This window comes from Cydia fagiglandana, chromosome 9, assembly GCF_963556715.1.
Source record: "Cydia fagiglandana chromosome 9, ilCydFagi1.1, whole genome shotgun sequence".
Classification (NCBI taxonomy): Eukaryota; Metazoa; Arthropoda; class Insecta; order Lepidoptera; family Tortricidae; genus Cydia; species Cydia fagiglandana.
Genome location: NC_085940.1, coordinates 5,227,469 through 5,250,257, shown reverse-complemented (window position 1 = coordinate 5,250,257; position 22,789 = coordinate 5,227,469). Strand labels below are relative to the sequence as shown.

The window sequence follows — 22,789 nt, the reverse complement described above, 5'->3', positions numbered from 1 at the left end:
ATCTTGGAATCCAAAATGGTCATCATTTTCGAATTCTGCACTCCCTAAAACCTATAAAACGATATCCATGACGACTTTTATGACAAAGTGCACGGCACACATCTTGGATTCCAAACTGGTCATCATTTTCGAAATCGGCATTTCCTAAAACCTATAAAACGATATTCATGACGACTTTTATGACAAAATACGTAGCCGCCATCTTGGATTATAAAATGATCATCGTTTTCGAATTCTGCACTCCCTAAAACCTATAAATCGACATCCGTGACGACGCAAGTTATCTTTATTTTCAGATCTAATTAATTGCTACAGAATACAAAGGACAAAAAAAGAAGCGAGGAGGTAATGAAACAAGCAAAAATACAGATGATTCCTCGACGCAATGGGATGCTTCTTAAATTGTGTCCAGATTTTTTGTCATAAAAGTTTTTATTTTTCACATATTACTCTCACAAGTTCCGTGACATTTCGACCTTGTAATTTTTTAAGTAAATGTTTTTGTTTATCTGTGAGGATCTCACTAGAATAATATAATCAAGGTATGTTTATATTTGATGATTGAAATAGTAACGCAAAAAAAAAATTATATCTGTGTCTTATATTCCTGCCGAAGACTTTTATTTTTCCTTTTCCTTCTACACAAGTTTGGTCAAGTAATAAGAATTTAGGGCTCTCAATTTTATTTTGACTTCTACAACATTAAAGCTACGAGGCCATGTTTGGTATCGTTTTCGTATAAATTCGCAGTACCAAATTTAGTTATGGTATCACATTGACACCATTCCAAAGTAAAAACATATACTTTCTTTTAAACTCCTCTTCACGCTTAAACTGCTGAACAGTTTTAATTTAAATTTAGTACACATATATATTGAGTCCCGAGACAGGACATAATAAGTTATCTCAAAAATCATCCTTTAAAGGTGTGAAATGAGGTGTAGGGGGGAATTCAGAATTGACTTCTTGAAGTTAATACTGTTTAAGTTTAGGTTTGAAGTCATGTTTTTTTTATCATTTTTAACTAAATCAAAGATGTAGACCATCCCAAATTTAATATAAATCAGTTCAGCGGTTATTGATTTCCCGTACAAATTTCCACGCCACTTTTCACACTTTTCAAAAGATGATTTTGGTTATAAGATCTATCCTATGTCCTGTTCCGGGACGCAAACTATTTCTATACGAAATTTCAACGAAATCGATTCAGCGGTTAAGCGTCAAGAGGAGTTTAAAATAAACCGGCCAAGTGCGAGTCGGACTCGCGTATTAAGGGTTCCGTACATTAAGTCCGACTCGCGCTTGACTGCACATTTCTAATAGGTTTTCCTGTCATCTATAGGTAAAGAACTATTTTGTGTATTCAGACAGACAGACATACAGACACACGAGTGATCCTATAAGGATTCCGTTTTTTGCTTTTGAGGTACGGAACCCTAAAAAGATATTTTTTTATTTTGTGGAATGGTGTCAATGTGATACCTTAAATGGATTCAGCAACCCAGATTTATACGAAAACGATACCATACACGGCCTTGCACCTTCACTGATGTAGATATATCAAGATAAAATTGAGAGCCCTAAATAAACTTTCAAGAGCGGATATCTCAAAAACTATTCAACATATCGAAAAATATGACTGAATAAACTTGTAACAAATTAAATTAACTTGCATTTTGTATAAGTGGCCATGTCGCTAAGATGCATAGTTTCCGAGATATAATCGAAAAACCGGAAAATGGGACCTTCAAAGCCCCCTCTCTTCCCCCGCTCAAGGGCTACGGCCGGGGACTTTTGATATGTTCACCTCCTAACTTGTCCAAACCAAGTTACAGAGTCAAAAATTGTGTTCCGAGCATTTCCCTCTACAACTTTTTGGAGCATTCGTTGGCTGACCTAAGTAGCTTATTGCATTTCTTTAAAAACTTTTCTGTAAAAGGTTGACGGGTGTTGGGTGTTTATATGGTTTTGGTCGATTATTATCATTTGCATCGCCCATGATGACTTACTAGAATTACTTACGAGCACACGAGACACTAATAGTAGTTTGACAAACCTTGGTTTTCAAGAGGTATTTTATATTGACATTTGCTGTCACAAATTTGCTGTCAGATTTAGTCGCAAACCGCACGCAAAGTGCACACAAATGTGTCGACACCTTGTTACGGAAAAGTGTACACACGGCGACGACACTTTGTTTCGAAACAATTCTAGACACATTGTGTGGACTCTGTTACGACACATCTGACATTTAGTTACCACTTTGATGATTCTGCGACTGGAATGGTTATATGGGAATGTAACTATTTATTACCTAATCTTAGTTTTTTTTTGTTTTGTATAATATATATTTATATATTTTGTCGGGTCCTTATCGGCGTGAGAATGCGATGCCATCTGCTTGACCGTTTTATTTTGCAGTAAGTTACTCCACGACTTTCTAGCTCCTATCGTTAGTGTTGCTAGATTATTTAACCGCGTGTGAACTTTCGTTTCAAATTTAAGTTTTGTGTAGGTACCTATACAAAAATCATTTAATATGAACGTTAAAATGGACGAGGATGTGATAAAAAAACTATGGGATTACTTTACAAAAAATATGAGGGCCGGAGTGCTATGCTCAAAGATTCTAATTATTTTATGTTATTTTATTTTATTTTATTCTAATTCTAATTCTAATGTTGAACATGTAACCGTTCAACCACAGGCTTAAAAGGTTATTTACAGAAGATTCACTGTGTCAATTTTACGTCCGGCAGCACCAGCAACAGTTACAAATAAACTAGTACTCACTTTCAGAGGTCTCAAAAGAAATAAAAATGTTTTAAGTTTAAATTACGCCCTACTAGAGTCTGGCTAGCCAAAAATTGTTGACAGATATTTCGTTGTTGTATCACCAATTGTCTATGATTTGAAAAAAAGCTAAAAGTCAGTTGTCGATTTATGTCATTCATTCAAATTGTTTGCGGTTTTTATGGGGTTTATTTTAAATAATATTAATAATTTCTATGCTGAGTGAGGTTCACAAACTATTATTTAAGCTCGTAAATAATTACGACAATGTGCGAAGTCGACGTGTAGCGTTGTATAATGAAAAAGTGCAATGTTTACAACTTCTAACCAAATGTAAACAAAATACGAGGTTGGTGCTCTATAAATATTTTGATACTTTAAGTACTAGTTCTAACATTTGCCGATTACTTTGATTAAGTACGTGAATTTATTAATGCCTGAATCTCATAAATAGGACAAGTGTATAAAGAAACGGATAAATTAAAAGTTCTGAAAAATATCTATAAAATGACAGCGTTTTACACAAAAATAAAACGCTAATTAAATAACTTACCCTATTCGGAACCTAATAATAATATTGAGAATGGCAACATTGCGTTGTTGGTCGTATTGTCCTTTTCTAGCATATACGTCCCTCTCTCTCCCACGCTCCCACCACACAGCAGTTTGCTTTTTGGCGGTTGTCGCAAAAAACAAATTTCCAACTCATTGTCTCAAAATTATACATATTTACACCAGGCAGGATTAAAACTTTAGGTTCCGAATAGGGTAAGTTATTTAATTAGCGTTTTATTTTTGTGTAAAACGCTGTCATTAAACAACTGTACCGCTATTCGGAACCTAATAATAATATTGAGACGTGTTTGTTATCGCCTGGTGGTGGGAAGACGCCAAGCCAATGTGATTATATACATGTACTTATTATGTATATTATGTAATATTATTATATGAGTGTTTAATTAATTATGCAGTACACCCTTTATTTTAACACCTGTGAGGAGAGAGGTATTTAGTAAAGCATACAATTTGATATTCATATTTCATATTCATTTTTATTATTAATAATGTACACATACATTATATTATGATACTAACTTAACATTTTATATACGTACTTAATGTACTTATAAATGTTCAAAAAGAATAAGTGAGTCGCAACAAGGCTACTTAATTACATGTACATATGTGAAAACTAGGTAAAAAAAAAAAAAGATGTGATAAGTCAGTCTACTCTTCAAGGAGCATACAACATCTGTTATTAAGGAGTAATGTAATTCAAGTGTGAAAAGATAAAAATAACAAAGTACTAGAGTAGTTTTTATTTATAAGTAGCAATTATTATCAAATTTGATAATAATTATCTATAATAGTAAAGTAAGCAGTTGCAGGAATATAACAAGGACAGGACCTTTCCTATTTCCAGAATCCCTCGGGATTAAATAGACGAATATTTTAATTATTCGTTATATCACTATCACCACAAAAAAAGTTAATAAAATTATATAGGTACTTGTTGAAATGTCATAGGGAATCACTAAATTTCTTTAATGACTGTAAGCCATATACTTGGTTATAGGTTATATATAGTTATAGCTATAAAATGCATTTAACCCTTTTAAACGCTTTACTAACGAGAACGCGAGTCAACCTAAATAAACCTTACTTAAAAGTATGAAGGTTACTTTGAGAGCTTAAGCCACAACACTCAATGTGTTCACTGCGCTGTGGCACTAGTTATGACGCTTTTTTGGTGTTCTTGGCGTTCAAATGGTTAATGTAGAATTGCCACAGAACTTTATCAATAATATTTGCCGAGTCATTCTAATTAAATTAATGTTTAGCTATCATAAGCTTAATTTTACTCATTAATTTGTATATATGTAGTAAGAGTAGTTTCTCAGTGGTTTACTTTATCTGGTGCCTACTGGTAGACATATTAAGCCTTAAAACTTTATTGGTTCTGACCGCTAAAGTGGCTTAATTTCTGTAAACTATTCATAAACATTGCTTAATTCTGAATATTCAGTTTTCTCTATTCAGTGTGTAAATTATAAGGAATAAGATACTTAATTCGAAACCCTAGCTCATCGCATAGGTGCTTTTAACCGAAATACAAATTTATGTGCTTATTTCGTGATTTTACGTTATTTGCTGTGGGAAACCAGGGGGTCCCCGACCTTTGCCGAGCGCCCAAAGCCAACAGCGCAGAGGCCCTTTAAGAGGGACCTATTTCATCCAACGCTAGAATCAACACTTTGTCGAATCTATTAGATATTTAGGTATACTTATCCTCCTTATGAACTAAGGATAATTGTTACTTGTTTATATTTCAATAATAGCAAGATCTGAAATATAATATTACTTAATTTGGGCCAGTGTACTTTTGTATACTATATCTCTGGCCTACTATATAGGTTAGTCTAATAACATCCCGCCTTCTGGGAGGCAATATACAGAGTTCTTGGATAATATTCACGATAGCGCTAAGTGTGTGGACCTAGTTTTCCGACACGTGACTGCATGAAATTATAGTGTGCATTTTTTACAGGTCTCGAGCAAGAAGGGCACCTATATATAGGTTGAGGTCCTTAACTTGTAGATTTGGTAATAGGAGCAAGACACAGACGGGGTGTAAATTATTTGATCCACCATGTTTCAAGAGATTCATGTGCATTGATGCCTTTAGGTTACACTGTACATACAGACTATATAACTCTTTGGCAGAGTTTTGCCAACATATTATAATAAATGACTGCATTTGTTTGGGTGTACTTGTTCCACGACAAAGACATATTTATATGTATTACAATGTATTTTTGAAAAGTACTCGCGTTTCAAAATAGCTTCGCCTTTTCGCAAGGCTTGCTTCTGTTTCACATTGTGCAAAGCAAATAGTATCACAATGTTATAATTTTGTATAAATTGAGAACTAGAGGGTCATGCTCTAGACGTGACCGCCCCGAAGTTATACTAGAACCGGTCGTGCAAACCGTCAAGTCACTGTTTCTTAAAAACCTTATGTAGTGGGTACATTACATTCCACGGTGGGTACATTTGTTAAACGTATAGTATCAAACTATGACGAATAATGACAAGTGAATTAAGTGATACTTAACAATATTTGGTCCGTGCATAGAAGCACGTGCCCTTGAGATTAGAGCATGGGTAGTTTAAAATAAACTTAATCTGTGCATAGGAGCACTTACGATCAAGGTGGTTCGAATCCTCAAGGGTCACAAGGCAGACATAAGGGTGTAAAATAAATCATTCATAATCGCCCCGTTAGGTCAGTTTTGTAAATTTTTATTTCCAACATGCTTGTGCAGCACATGACAATTTTTCTATACCATGCCAGTCAGGGATATAATAATTAAATAGGTAACCTTGGTTATGTCGTGTACCTACATAGGTAGGTACTCGTAAACATGTTAACTGAAAGACTAGTGCTCTCGAGGCAAATATAATTTATATTAATTTCTAATCTGCCATAGCAGGCATAGACTTCAAAGGTTTTTAGATATTCATAGGGCCGCTAAACGGAACCCTTTGTACACCTTGAGCAGGCTGTTTGTGCTCTTGTAATTTGATTTTCACACCATCAGTGATATTAAACATAGCTTATTTCAGAATTGAACCGTAAGCTATGTCGTGTCGTGAGCTTAGTGAGCCCGATTTAATTAAGAGTCCACAGGTTATCTGGACCTTGGAGGATTGACCACATCTTATTCTAATTATCAATATTCTGCCTGGGCTTATGGTCGAATTTAGGTGACTAAATCTCTTACTATTATCTATGCCACCCACGTTATGAGGCTTAGCGTCTCCAGACCACAATTTTATATTTTTCTTCTTTAAAATAAAAATGAGTCGAGATAGGCCCGGAATCTTAGGTTATTTTATACCTATTATATTATAGTTTTAGAAATGTTCAAATTTGGGTTTAGCCAATAGGGTGTTCGGGACCCTTAAAATAGATTGGTAAACAAAAATGAAACCTCGAATAATGAAGCCTTGCCTATTTCGACTGATTTTTACCAAGAACATTATTTTGTTAGAACCCTTTTCACTTTGTCTAAAAGGAGGTATTTACATACTCATCTTTGTTATATTTTATGATTGTGGCCTACTCGGTCGCCTGTGTTATGACCATATCATTTAATTTCTGACATGCCTTGCGCAGGCTTACATAGGTTGTAATATCATCATTAATAACTTGACATCAGTTCGTGAATGAATCAAAGATTCTTTGGCACACCTTACGCAGGTGGAAACATGGCAGCCTTGCGCAGGCTTAGATAGGTACACAACATATTGGTTTCATCACAAATAACTTGACGTTAGTTTGTGACTGAATAAAAGATTCTCTTAGTGGAACCGTAACAGACATAGGCATAAGAATATCATTCAAATGAAGTTTATGGGTAATATTCCCTTAGTTGCGAGTTCTTCGCTCGACAAGGGGAAAGGATTTACTTTAATAAGCACTTTTAGAAAGTGTCATTCACGGTGACGCGCAGATTTGCCATAACTAAACTTTAACTCTACAGTTAGGTTAGCGAATATAATTTGACAATATGAAACAAACCATGCGTCTTCGTCAATGAATCAATCTAAAGATTCCCATATTGTTAATGCCCTTTCAAGTCACAGGCTTCCGATTTTATTTAAAACGTTTACCAGTGTAGGTACTATTTATGTAGGTAGGTAGGTAGGCTTAAAGATTGACCCTCTTGTATGTAGTTACATATAGCATGAATAATCAAGTTATTCAAATCCAAAATAATACCAGCACATATAGCAACTACATGCAAGAGTTCTTTTCGTTGACCTCTTAAGCAACCTGTTATTTATTTAAAAAGATACCTATCTACCTACATTCCATTTTTTTTTTTTCAAAATCAGAGATCTAGTTAGAGAGATATAAGTTGGAAGATAAGGAGTGAAATACTTAAGGATTTCCATGTAATTCTTGCGCAGAGCCATGCTAATCTCTCTCTTTGTCTAGTCAGATTTAAATTTACGTACTGCCAAAGTACTCACTTTCCACAAAAATAAATGCAATGCTTGCGATGTAGGTTTGTTCGTTACCTTGTGTCCCTCAGAGCGGAAATAGAAGCCCCGCGAAGCGGGGCTTCGTCGACTCCTAAGCGGGTACACGTTATTTATCAGCAAGTTGATTACCAAAAAATTCATTTTGCAATATTATATTTAACCCGGAACGGGATAAAACGAAAGTTGCTGATACATACTTCGACAGATAAACCCTACACGTCTATAAGCTTCTACCTTAATACGTAGGTTCTACGTAACACATATTAACTATCCGATCCTTTCGTATTCGAAAACACAAATCACTTGAAAACTGAAGGGTATGCCTCCACACATCACCATTTAAGTGTTATAATTTTAACCGTTATTATAGACACACAAAGATTTAAAGTAATGAGTTATAATTAAGGCTCAGGAGAGACTTAATGTAGGTATAAAATTAATTAAATTCTAATGGTGACAAGTGCATGCTTTACCAGCTCGATGTGTTTTCTAATAACATTATGTGTTTTAGTATTTTCATTAGCATAGCCACGGTGCGCGCAGGCAGCCTTTGAAAACTTACACATTACTATTCCGGATCGTTTTTATTTGCTAGATAGTTTAACGGACACTAAATTTAAATATTTATTTCGAACGGCAAAAGCCGTTAGAAACTGTTTTTCAATATAGTCAGCTAAACTGGGGTACAAATTCAAAAACTCACCAGCAGTTTAGCTTCACGACCTTCCAGATGGAAAAACAGCAAGCCAATGAGTTGGAAATTTGTTTTTTGCGACAACCGCCAAAAAGCAAACTGCTGTGTGGTGGGAGCGTGGGAGAGAGAGGGACGTATATGCTAGAAAAGGACAATACGACCAACAACGCAATGTTGCCATTCTCAATATTATTATTAGGTTCCGAATAGCGGTACAGTTGTTTAATCTAAATATTGGAACGTAAACATGTGTGTTTGTCGTTGACTGTACTTTAAATAGTGGTAGAAATTATGTGAGCTGACTTTGAGTGCACTTAAACGTTTATTTAGCTTATTTCCTTAGGTACCTTATTTGTGCACAGAATATCAAAGATATTGTCTAGTATCAAAACTATAATTCCTACTACACAAAGTGTGACCAGCCCAAGATTTTTTGAATTTCCCGCCAATAATTTAGGTAAAATTTCAGTAGCCAGACTCTATCCTCCTGTTAAGGGTGTATATGTAAATAGGTTTTGATACGTTTACACTATTATCTATGTCTAGTCTTAAGTTCTTTTTTAATTCCATATTTAAATTCTAATGTTATTTTGACTGTTTATATTTTTGTACGTCAGTTCGCAAAATAAACCCATCACAAACAGTCAACTGCCTGGTTTATTGATTATTTTCCACTTTAGCTATCGAAATTCCCTCTTCTTTACTTGTCTGTCTTCTTTATTTTGGTCCTTCTTCCTCACTCATGATCTTGCGATCTAAAACCAAGCAGTCGGCTAAAAGCGCTAAAATGACGCGCTCGGAAACGGGTACCCCTGCCACGGGTAGGCTCGGCCAGTCCAAAAAGTTGGATCACGGTGCGGCCGACGCCACCGTACCACCCGCGGCTTCCGACCCGCAAATCCCCGGGACGTCTCGCGAGTGCCTCACAACCGGCACCAGCGCCGAACAAGTTAATGTTCCCCTCAGTTGCAGGTCTCGCGCTTCGGGCTCTACGCGATCATCGGCCACGATTAGGGCACGACGATTGACCGCGGAGGCCCACTTGGCCCGCAAGAGCATAGAAAGGGAACAAGAGCTCTTTCAACGCGAACGGAAACTCCTTGAGCAGGTTAAACAGGTAGAACAGCTTGAACTTGAAGCGAAAATAGCCGCCTTAGAAGCCGAGGAGCGTTCCAATCACACGGTTAGTAATGCATATTCTCGTACAGCATCTTGGGTTCGTGACGTAAATCAGGAAAGGCAACCCGTAGACACACGGGCCGAAGTGGGTATAACTATTCCGCCTCATATAGCGGTAGTTACCACCATGACTGCCGATCCCCCTATAAATTTACGTCCAGAACCTACTGTAGAGTGTAATGTAGTAAATAACCGTATTCATTCACCTTTATTGCGTGAAAACGTCAAACGTCAAAACGGCCACGATAATGCAGTGATTGATTTTAATAATGATTATGTAAACCAAGAGTGCCGCCGTCAAGAGCAAACCGAGCCAATAACCGGCTCTGTTACGCTTTTACAAGCTATTGCCGATACGGCTGCCGCAGCTAAAGCGCTCGCCGCACGAGACGTGCCAAGAAAAGCTAAAATTGAGCTTCCAACTTTCTATGGCAACTCGTCACAATGGCTTCAATTTAAATACTTATTTGATAGTACTAAAACTTCTTATTCCCCCGCAGAAAATACGGCGCGTCTATATAACGCACTTCGCGGGCCCGCCCGGGAGGCCGTCGCCTCTTTACTCAACACCGCGGCAGCTTCCGAAGATATCATGGCAGCACTCGAACGTACATTTGCTTGTCCCGAAATGATTGTCTTCGGCGAAGTTCAGATTTTGAAAACGCTGCCTCGGCTCGGGCCTGACCTAAAGGAGATAGGTATTTTCGCTAATAAGGTACGCAATTCTTTGTCTACTATGAAATTACTCGGCCTACGAGAATATTTACAATCGCCGGAGCTGTTTCATAATATTCTAGGAAAATTTAACCCTTTCATGAAAATGAGATGGTCTGATTATGCGTCAGATTTGTCAGAAACGTCAAACCATCTCAAGTCAAAGTTAGAACTTTTATCTGACTTTCTAACACGCGAACACGAACGCTATATTAAATTCGCTTTATCGCCAGAAGTAGGGCTTTCTATGTCTATACCGCAACAATCACGAGTACATTTTCCAATGAATAAACCATTTAAACGTGAAAATATACATTCCGTCACTCATGACAAAAATAAAACGATTGGTAAGATAGTGTGTTTATTGTAAAAAATCCCATAATATAAAAAAATGTACTGAATTTACGTCGTTATCTGTTGACGATAGGTGGCGTTGGTTGCGTGAACACAAAGTTTGTTATAAATGTCTAAAAGACAACTCACACCTATGGAAATTATGCAAAAGCAACCCTTGCGGGGTCGATGGTTGTACTTTTCGACACAACCCTCTTTTGCACGGCAGGCAGGAAACGTTTACATCACCGCCTCCACCCGATACACGGATTAATAACATCATTTGCGTTCCTGCGGCTGAAAGTGGTACCCAGCATTCGTCGAGTTCCTCGCCAGCCGATAATAAGGTGTCAGACAATAATGTGATTGTGTCTAATATAGGTATATCGTGTAACCAACATAAAACGTCTAATGAAATATGTTCAAATATTACAATGTTGAAGGTTTTACCAGTGACACTGTCAGGGCCAAATGGCAGCTATGAAACCTTCGCGTTTCTCGATGATGGCAGTACTGCGACTATGATCGATTGTAAAGTGGCTGCTCGCATAGGTTTAATAGGGCCTGAAGAGATCATAACTGTCAATGGTATCATGGGTTTACAAAAAACTACAAAGGTAAGATACGTTGACTTTTACATAAGAGGTAAATATGAATCTGATATCCATTTGGTAAATCATGCTAAGGCTGTACAATCGTTAGGCTTGAACGAACAAACTCTATCTAGAGAGACTATTGAATCTTATGCTCACTTAAAAGACCTAGCCGAATACTTGACATATGCTGACGCTACACCAACCGTACTTATTGGTGCTGAGCATTGGCATCTGTCAATATGTCGCGAGGTTTGTGAAGGCAGACGTAACGAGCCCGCCGCTTGTCGCACTTTGCTTGGGTGGACTTTGTATGGACCAACGAGTAGCAAAACCAAGCCAGTCGAGTTCGTCAACCATTGTCAGTTAGACCGCACTGAACCTTCTGAGAATGAACGCCTGGAGTCACTGATAAAGGAGCAATACAAACTCGACTCGCTCGGTATCTCTAAGCGCGAGACTCTATTTAGCAAGCTAGACTCCCGCGCCGTCGAGATTCTTGATGCTACCACCACACGCTTACCGACCGGTAGATATGAAGTAGGTCTTCCGTGGCGTGACAACATACAGTGTGCTCCCGATAGCTACCCGCAAGCTTTATCAAGATTTCTAAGCCTCGAAAGGCGAATGATTCGTGAGCCCGCCTTTGCTGACGCATATAAAAAGTTTATTGATAACATGATTGCTAAAAATTATGCTGAGGAGTGCAATCCCGGCACTTATTATAATCATTTTATCACTAAAAGCGTCAACACCAGCATTAATCTCAAACACGATACCAATTTAGGCGATTATTCAAATAAAATTCACACCTTATCTGATAACTTACAACCTAGTACAGTCAGTCCGAATAAAGCAGAAACAAATTTTGACATTGAGCTGTCAAGTGTGAATAACAATAAAAATAAATTAAAAACCGAATCTGAACCTAATAAAAGTGACATTAACGCAAGAATAAGGTGGTATTTGCCTCATTTTGGCGTGTACCATCCACAAAAACGTAAACTTCGTGTTGTCCACGACGCAGCCGCGACTAATCAGGGTGTTTCATTAAACTCGTTGCTGCTTCAAGGACCTGATCTTTTAGAAAATTTATTAGGTATTTTATTTCGGTTCAGAGAGGGCGCTGTTGCCATAACAGCTGATATTAAGGAAATGTTTCCTCAAATAAAAATCCGTGAACAAGATCGTGACGCACTACGTTTTTTATGGCGCGACGTTCAGTCAAGGGAAACAACGCCTCTAAAAGAATATCGGATGACAGCTGTCATTTTTGGAGCATCGTCCAGTCCTTTTACTGCGTTGTACATTAAACATAAAAACGCTATGTCTCACCAAGATTCGTATCCAGCGGCAGCCAACGCAAGTATCCATAGTTCCTACATGGACGATTTCCTGGATAGCCTGGACGATGTGGACGAAGCTGCACAGATGGCATCCGATGTTGTGACTATTCATCGTAACGCATGTTTCGAAATGTGTGGCTGGATTTCTAACGATCAAGGAGCATTGCGTCTTGTACCGACTGAACTGCGCGCCGCCCAACCTAGTGAGATGTCACTTGGTAGTGAGTCAAGTAGCGTCAGAGCCTTAGGTGTTTCATGGGATCCTATATCAGACACTATCGGATTTAGGACCGGTTTAGAAGGTCTCATACTACAGGGCAGTTTTAATAAACGCAAAGTGTTGTCCCACCTCATGAAAGTATACGACCCACTAGGTTTGTTGGGCCCAATAGTGGTCAAAGGGCGTATACTGCTTCAGGAGGCGTGGAGATCCAATATTGACTGGGACACACCATTTCCACCATCACAGATTTTAAAGTGGAACGAGTGGTTTAAGGAACTGTCTGACGTATCTACAATTAGGATTCCACGATGGTACGCCAAGCTCAATGGAGAACCTATACACAGGGAGCTACACATTTTCGCGGACGCAAGCGAGCTTGCCTTTGCCACCGTCGCTTATTGGCGCTTATTGTATGCAGATGGTACAGTCAAGCTCGCACTCATCACCAGTAAGACGAGAGTCTCACCTTTGAAGCCCACTTCAATTCCTCGTCTAGAATTGCAGGGCGCTTTGATAGCTTCTCGCCTTGCTGTCACTATTAAAGAGTTTCATAAGAAAAAACCTTTACGAACTTTCTTGTGGACAGATTCAAGAACTGTCCTCGGTTGGCTCAGAAGTGACGCACGAACGTACAAACCCTTTGTGGCCCATCGCGTAGGAGAAATTACAGAAAATACGCGCGTGCAAGATTGGAAATGGGTCCCAACTGATTTGAACGTTGCGGACGATGCCACTAGGATTAAGCCGCTTCATCTTAATCCAAACCACCGATGGTTTACAGGTCCCTCGTTCCTCCTCGATCCTCCGGAGAATTGGCCTGTTGAACCAGCTGGTCAGCCTATAGTCCAGGAAGAGCGGAAGCAGACTTCTGGACTTGTGGTTGGTCATCTGACAATTACCGCGGATTTCAGTCGTTTTAGTGACTGGCTACGATTACTTCGTGCTACTGCTCGCGTTTTGCAAGCTGCGTCTAAATTTCGCTCGGCTTTAGATCGCGTAGGTCGCGTTGCTCCTAGCACCGATGTTAGGCTTCGTCAACGTACGAATACACCTACGTCCACCACTCTAATCCCCCTGACAGCGGAACTTATGGAAGCCGCAGAAAGGCACGTCCTGAAGAAAGTACAGTCTGAATCATTTAGTGACGAAATCCCAATAATAGAACGTGGAGAATTGATACCAAAGAGTAGTCGCCTGGCGAAGCTTTCTCCCAGAATGGGGCCAGACAACTTGTTGCACCTAGCTGGCAGAATCGTTGCCGTACAAGACGTCGGTTCCGAGATCAAGTTTCCAATCATTCTCGATGGACGACACCCAGTAGTGCGCTTATTGGTCAATTTCTACCATCGCAAGGCTGGACATGCAAACAATGAAATGGTGGTCAATGAGGTTCGACAAAAATATTGGCTTTATTTTAATTTTTAACAAGCAGAAACGTCTGCGAACGACTTTTAAATTTATTCTAAGCTTAAAAATATTGGCTTCTTCATCTGCGCAGTACTGTTCGAAGCGTCACCAGCAAATGTTTGTTCTGTCGCATTAAAAGAGCAAAGCCAATGAATCCGATGACCGGTAACCTTCCTCCTCAGCGGCTTGCCCACCGCCGCCGCCCATTCACGTACACTGGCTTGGATTATTTCGGCCCGTTAAATACCAAGATCGGTCGAAGACAAGAGAAACGTTATGTGGCCCTGTACACCTGCATGACATCCAGAGCCGTTCACCTGGAGCTTGTACATTCCCTTTCTGCTGACTCCGCAATAATGAGCCTGCGACGGTTTATTGCTAGAAGAGGAACTCCCAATACTGTATATTCTGACAACGGTACATGTTTTATTGGTGCAGACCGAATTTTACGAGAATTTTATCAGCACGAGGTCTACGATTTTGCTGCCAATAGAGGAATAAAATGGAGCTTTATTCCTGCCGCTGCTCCGTTTTTCGGCGGATGCTGGGAGAGACTGATTCGCACCATCAAAGTCGCGCTGAACGCCACATTACGTGAAAGAGAACCTAATCCCGAAGTCCTAGTAACTCTCCTTCTAGAAGCTGAGGCAATTGTAAATTCTCGACCTCTGACCCATGTCCCTGTTGGCCCTGAAGACCAGGAAACCCTAACGCCCTTCCACTTTCTAATTGGCTCATCTTCTAACCAGGTTCTGCCTGCAACCCTTGACGACCGAGACCTTTTAAGACGTGCTGACTGGAGGAAGGCGTTGAGATTGGCCGACCACTTTTGGAACCGATGGGTAAAAGAAATTCTGCCAACCATGCAACCTCGCCAGATAGCGGAGAACAGAGAGCACGACTTGACTGTTGGCGACTTAGTCATCATTGTAGACCAGAACCTACCCCGAGGAACCTGGCCACGCGGCCGCGTCGTTGCTACATTCCCTGGCAGAGACGGAGTGGTCAGGGTGGTGGACGTAGCCACATCAGGTGGAATCCTTCGTCGACCTTCTAAAAAATTGGTCAGATTAGAGGCATATCTAGTCTGGCTAGTTTTGTGTGCTTTCGCACACAAGGGGGTGGGATGTTAAGGGTGTATATGTAAATAGGTTTTGATACGTTTACACTATTATCTATGTCTAGTCTTAAGTTCTTTTTTAATTCCATATTTAAATTCTAATGTTATTTTGACTGTTTATATTTTTGTACGTCAGTTCGCAAAATAAACCCATCACAAACAGTCAACTGCCTGGTTTATTGATTATTTTCCACTTTAGCTATCGAAATTCCCTCTTCTTTACTTGTCTGTCTTCTTTACCTCCCTTTGTTTGGTTTATTTCATTTTAATAAAAAAAACATGTAGAATTGCACCATGTGTCTTTTTTGCAAAATCGGTAAACTGCTGGATCCGCGCTGGATCCAGCTGGATTGATACCGATCCAGCAAAAATCCAGCTGGATTGAAAACGCTGCTGGATTGCAATCCCTAGTTGCAATGTTCCTACGTTGCCTTTTTTATGGTAGCATGCAACATTCCTTGAATAAGCAGAAAGTCACGATAAGTATTAATTATTTATGGTTTGCGTTGCGCTTAATAGGTTTCGTTTTAAACATTAAATTGTTCCGTGACAAATAAAGTTTTTTTTAATACTAAATCGGTGGCAATCAAGCATAAGGCAGGACGGTAAGCGGTTACTGTAGACTATGGACGATTTTTCTTTTCAATGCTACACGTTTGTGATGTCACCCTTGTGCTTCCGCCTATGAATCCACAGACTCCGTGCGCGAGCTATTGCTTCGTGTTTGTATACTATTTGAGACGTTATCTATGAAAAGGGACCTTATTGTCGATGGCGCTTACGCCATTATTAACGATGCTCCGATATAAATATAATGCCGTGCGACGATGTGCGACGTAAGCGCCATCGACAATAAGGTCCCTTTTCATAGATAATGCCCCATTTTATGACGTATAACCTATCCAATTTCTTTGTACAATCTGCATTGCGTTGCGTCTCATATTTTGCTTTAATGAGAGAGTGAAATGCTGAGATGCACTGACGCCACTGATAAATAATTTCATGTCACAGTGACGTCAGTGACAATCAATACTAAAACCGCTAGTAATACATTAATTACTTTATTGTCACTGTGACAGGTACCTACGAAGTGGCACAGAAATCAAATTCATTAACTGTACTTTGCTTTGCTCTAATGTCTAATTATGACCACATAGGCGCATACATAGGTGCAGAGGTTACAAATAAAATAGATAAAGACTGCTTTGGCCGGACAATAATTGCCTTTGTTAATTATATTTGAGCAGTATTTCGCACTTATCTATAAAATTAATTGGCGGTGTTCTCAACTGGTTGATTATGCTCATTAGAGATATCACAGAATAAATAATAGTACTAGGTACAGAAGACTCACTCTCTAACAAAACGCGTCTGTTACGATCAGGATAGATATGGCCGCTAGGTGGCAACAGCGCCATGTGCGGCTTATGGCTAGCCACCAAAATTGGTGTGGAACGGTGTACTTTTAAATAGCTACCTGTAGCAAAGCGAAGAAATCGCGGAGTGAGACACGCCTAGAGATATTTAGGTACCAGAGGCTAGTAAATAAAAAAGACCGACAACTTCCACGCAACACCGCGTTCCCCGTGATATCTTATTGTTGTAGGTGGCGCTATTTACTATTTTTCCATTTTAGCTTTGCGTGTGTGAAAACTACCACCTTGATATATTAGACCGGGAGATAGTGACACATTTTACTGGGTCATTTGTACCAGTATGGCGTTTCGTCAGGGGTCTAAGTACGTAATGAACGAAATAAAAATGATGGTCATAGCGCTGGTACCGGCGGCCCAATCGCGTGGGCGTTAGTCGAACGTGTCGGATAAAATACGAGTGTCGAACGATTTGTTCCACAAAAATACTCGTATTTTTCGATAGTCCATAAAAAAGAAGTAGACGGTAGCGTAATGCCATACTTCTCCGGTGTGACTTACAGCCCGCCATACTGAGGCGAACACATTAATTAAAAAAAAACAATACAATCATTTGTGCCAAGCTAATTTTTGCACAGGTGATCATCGTCGAGCAGCCATTCATGGACCACCATGCCATACTTTTCGGATGGTTCCAAATGGCCGCCATACCGCCGCAAAGGAGTTAATTGTTTTTATTGCTAAACGATTTGTACCATGTTCTAATTTTTTTTCAAGACTTTCTGTGTGATTATAAATGGAAATCTCATAATGCCATACCTGTAGGAGGTGGCAAATGTGTACATTTTTTTTTTATTTATTTCAAGTATGGTGCCCCTTTTTCCCCCTATTAGAAGTATGGCAAATATAATAATGGTCACATTGCATCATATAATTTCCAAAAATCCAAATGCCATACTGGTACAAATCGTCAAAAAATTGTTTGTTGTTTTAAGTTTTGGCTTAAGTCTCACAGTCGTCCGCCCCGTAGTTATAATCTGAAATATTTTTTTTAGGTACCTATAATTGTATCTAAACAAACAGAATATGATGATGCCATGCTGTAAAAAATTATTTTACGTATACATAGTCGTATTTTTGAAACGTGTCGATTAAATAAGTTTTTCAAGTATGGCAGCACTTTTTCCCCCTACTATAAGTATGGCAATTATAATAACGGTCACATTTTATCAAATACTTTCCAAAAATTTAAATGCAATACTGGTACAAATCGTTTAGCAAAAAAAAACAAATTAACTCCCTTGCGGCGGTATGGCGGCCATTTGGAACCGTCCGAAGAGTATGGCATGGTGATGTCCATGAATGGCTGCTCGACGATGATCACCTGTGCAAAAATTAGCTTGGTACAAATGGTTGAATTGTTTTTTTTAAATTAATGTGTTCGCCTCAGTATGGCGGGCTGTAAGTCACACCGGAGAAGTATGGCATTACGCTACCGCCTACTTCTTTTTTATGGACTATCGGAAAATACGAGGATTTTTGTGGAACAAATCGTTCGACACTCGTATTTTATCCGACACGTTCGACTAACGCCCACGCGATTGGGCCGCCGGTACCAGCGCTATGACCATCATTTTTCTTTCCTTCATTTTCATTACATGCTTAGACCCCTGACGAACCGCCATACTGGTACAAATGACCCAGTAAAATGTGTCACTATCTCCCGGTCTATATGGGGCCTATTCCATAAGAAGATACAAGCTATTATATAGGAATAGGCCTTGAACGTAAAATAGGAATAGCCCTGTAGGTACAATAAAAGTATTTTGGCCATACTTATTTAATACCTATAGGTGGCGCCAATATGTACATGTGACCAGGTTAGAATTTGATAATTTCATGAAATTACATTTCAGAATTGAGTACTTAATGATATAGTTTAGGTTAGGTTTAACTTTTCATGATGTCTCCAACCAATAATCCAATGATTGGCACATCAAGAAATGATCAATTCTAAGATCTGGCCACGACACGTACAGTCGCCATCAGATATATCGGAGCGGCCGAGGTGTTCACAATATCTGAACAAGCTCTCTAACGCTTTGACAATAGAGGCGTGTTCAGATATTTGTGACCACCTTGGCCGCTCCGATATATCTAATGGCGACTGTACATACCAATCATCAAAATAGTTTCACGTGCAGAGTCCAACGCTACATCGGTCGAATATCCCTAAAATAAAGAGGAATCTGTGTAGTGTGACTATTTGTGCTAAATGTGGTATCCAGGTGCTGCCCATGAAATGGCTTGATGAGCTGTCTGTCATCTGCAAGAAACATTCCTTACCTATACATGTGGATGGAGCCCGAATCTTCAATGCGGCAGGTAAAATACGCAAGTTTAATTATCTGATTTATTTTTTTAACAGTGCCATCTCTTTCTAACAGTCTGGTTCGTTTCTAACGTGTTTAACCACGACTTTCTTTGTCTACGAGTAGCATACCTGAACGTCCCCGTGAAAGAAGTAGTCAAGTACTGCGACAGCATATCCGTGTGTTTCAGCAAAGGCTTGAGCTGTCCGGTCGGCTCAGCGCTAGTGGGCTCCGTACATTTCATTGAACAGTAAGTACATATGTCGTCATATGGTAGTGTGGTAATTAACCCTTTACCAGGCCACAGAATAAGTAATAGTATTATCATACAGAACGGACACGCACCGCCCCGCCCCGACTCGGATTACCTCGCCCCGCGACTGAGTTCTGACGGACTCCTGACGTACGCTCAGTTCGGCTAGCGACGCCGCGACGCGATGACGCAACGTTCAAAATTGTTAGAATCGTGTAGTATACCCTTTACATCTCATTCTATTATTACACAGGCAACACCTCTCTCTATGATCAATGTTGCCACTATACACCTATCCGGGTTCTCTTTCGTTTTCCCCTCCGCTCGAAACGTAATGGCTCCTCATAAGTCAATTTTATTTTATAACTTTTAAACATGTGATATATAATAATCCGATTTAATCGACCCTTTGACATGGACGAAATGTAGTGTAATTTATTGCAAATTAAAACTACGATTTTGTTGAGTAAAAGAAGCATTTTATTTTCGACGACATCCTTCGCCGCAGTCCTACGCAAGGCCCTGCGCCTTCATCCTGCACATCAGTTTATGTACCCAGAAGAGAGTGCTGCGAGGATACTGAAAACAAAACCGCAGAAAGGTACGTCGGAAATAGTGTAATTTTTTTGAGGTTAGAATTGCACTTCCCTCGTTTGCATATAACCTCACTTTTCTTCGATTGCTCAACTAGTCACTACAAATTAGTCCAAAATGTCGTCAAACAGTGAAAATAACGGGCACATTCCAGTTGAGAAACTGGATGGCTTGGCAAACTATTCAAATTGGAAATTTGCTATGAAGATGCTACTAACGCTGGATGGTCTATGGGGCTGTGTGGAAGGTACGGACACCAATGCGACCCACGAAAGCCGCGCTTTAGCTAAGATATGTTTAACGATCAAGCCTGCACTGTACCAGTACGTGCGAGATGCCACGTCGGCAAAGGATGCCTGGAAGAAACTCGCCGATGCCTTCGAGTCCAAGGGCCTATACCGAAAAGTGCTCTTGCTACGTCAACTGCATAAAGTAGAATACAACCAGTACAGCAGCATGTCGGAATATGTCGAGGCGGTGATGCGGCTCGTTCAACAGCTCGATGATATAGGCAAGAAGATAGACGATGATGAGGTAGCGGAGATCCTGTTGAGTGGTTTACCGCAGGAATTTGACAACCTGGTGTCGGGTCTGGAAACCGCCTGTCTTACAAGCAAACTCACGGTGGAGCTTGTGCGTGCCAGATTGCTACAAGAAGAACACCGGAGAAGTGCGAGTGACCAGGAGGGTGTGAAGACCTACCTAGGAAGCAAGAAGAAGAAGTCATCGCCTATGTTTTGCCAGTTCTGCAAGAAGAGCGGACACACTATCAAGCGTTGCTTTAAGCGCAAGAAGGAGCTGAAGAACAATGAAGAGAATCACACTATGCTTGCATCAGCCATGGTATGCAGCGGCAGCAGCTGCCATGATTTTGTCGTGGATTCTGGAGCGTCCCAACATATGGTTGCTAATAAGGAGCTACTAGAAGAACCTAGAGGTAAAAATTCTACAATTTATATAGCTAATGGTAATAAATTACATAGCAATTGTAGTGGTAGGGTCCCTTTGTGCTCCAATATTAGCCTTGTAAATGTTCTCCATGTGCCTGACCTCTCCAGCAATTTACTGTCCGTTAGTCAAATCACTGACAAGGGTTATACTGTCGTTTTTAGTAGGGATCATTGTAAAGTCTTTGATAATGTTAAAGTCACTGGCGATCAACTGTTAGTTGCTTCTAAGGAAAATGGTTTGTATAAATATAAGGCTCAAGTGCGACACATCCTTGAGGAGGAGTCTTCCAAGCTCTTGCAAACCAGGCAAGAGACAGTGAATGCTCACGCTGTTTCGACAGTGCCAATGGATCTAATCCATAGACGTCTAGGTCATTTGTCTGAACCAGGTATGAGGATTCTTGGTGATGGGGAGAAATGCATGAACTTACTTTTTCAGAAAGAAGACACCATCAGTGGTAGTTGCGAGCCGTGCTTGACAGGCAAGATGGTGCGAGCACCGTATCCTGCTGTCAGCACGAAGCGCACTACCCAACCACTTGAACTCATCCATTCAGATGTGGCCGGACCGATGCAAGTCGAAACTTGGGGTGGAGCTCGTTACCTTTTGACCTTCACAGATGACCATACCCGGAAAACGTGGGGCTACCTTATGAAGCATAAATCAGAGGTGAGTTCACATTTTATTAATTTTAAAACTATGATTGAGAAACAATCCGGATTTTTAATAAAATGTTTGCGCAGTGACAATGGCCTTGAGTTTACAAACAATAAACTGGCCAATTATCTTAAAGAACATGGTATTATACATCAAACCACTGTCCCTTTCAATCCTGCTCAAAATGGAACAGCGGAAAGGGCTTTTAAAACGATTTTTGATAAAACTAGGGCTATGCTGCAGGAATCCGGCCTGTGTAACCGCTACTGGGGAGAGGCAGTTATGACAGCCATTTACCTGAAAAATAGGTCTCCTACCAGAGCGCTTTCAGGTGGAATTCCCGAGAGCTTATGGACTGGGTCTCCTATAGACATCAGTCATTTACGTGTCTTCGGGTGTACTGCTTATGCACATGTGCCTAGTCAAAAGCGTCGAAAACTTGATGCAAGAGCAAAAGCGTTAATTTTTGTTGGTTATGGTGAAACTTTTAAAGGATACCGTTTGATTGATCCCACTAAACCTCATAGAGTTATACAGTCCAGATCTGTTATTTTTAATGAGGATAAATTTATAGGTAAACATGACAGTAGTAAAAAGACTTGTGGAGCCAATTTTTATAATTACTATATCGATAAAGACAATTTTAATAATTCAATGACTAATAATGAAAATAATTCTTTTAATGCATTGAATAATTTTAATGATGACTCTCATTTTAATGTTAATGATGTCATTCAAAATAATGAAAAAGATAAATCGGCTGAGTGCTCATCCTCTTCAAATACAGTTTCAGATGCAGAGACCCTGACGCAACCGGCGTGGTCACCGCTTTCTGAGCACTACTGTACGGGCGATGAAGGTGCAAGTGACAGTCCCGGTGATGAAGATTGCGTCCCAAGAGGCGCCTTGTCTTCTCTGCCGGAGTCATCATTTGATGATCATGACGACGGTGATGAAGTGGGTGCTCCAAGGGGTCCCGTGTCTTCTCTGCCGGAGTCTGCACCAAGTGAGCCGACGCTGCCGGCTGTTTCCGACACGTCTCGTTCACGTCCCGTACGTAAAACACGAGGTAATATGCCACAGCATCTCAGAGACTATGATTTATCTATGATAGCGGAAGGATATTCGCCAGATG

General features: G+C 39.9%; 2 protein-coding genes across 2 annotated transcripts in view; both read left to right on the top strand.

Moving 5' to 3' along the window:
* The window catches only part of LOC134667179 (uncharacterized), a 36,454-nt gene that overhangs the window by 7,091 nt on the left and 6,574 nt on the right, over positions 1-22,789 (top strand). The window contains exons 4-5 of the mRNA XM_063524497.1: positions 19,116-19,212; positions 19,326-19,449. Coding sequence (XP_063380567.1) covers positions 19,116-19,212; positions 19,326-19,449 — 221 coding nt within the window. The remainder of the gene's footprint in view (positions 1-19,115; positions 19,213-19,325; positions 19,450-22,789) is intronic.
* On the top strand, positions 19,664-21,574 carry LOC134667190 (uncharacterized). Its single transcript, XM_063524509.1, has 2 exons — positions 19,664-20,983; positions 21,436-21,574. The coding sequence occupies exons 1-2, from the start codon at positions 20,164-20,166 to the stop codon at positions 21,456-21,458; spliced, it is 843 nt and encodes a 280-aa protein (XP_063380579.1). The 5' UTR covers positions 19,664-20,163; the 3' UTR covers positions 21,459-21,574.

Bases quoted from the DNA above. Each gene is read 5' to 3' on its own strand.
- LOC134667190 (XM_063524509.1), top strand. From the start codon at position 20,164: ATGTCGTCAAACAGTGAAAATAACGGGCACATTCCAGTTGAGAAACTG. The intron at 20,984-21,435 runs GTAAAAATTCTA...TTACTTTTTCAG, and splicing joins GCTACTAGAAGAACCTAGAG to AAAGAAGACACCATCAGTGG.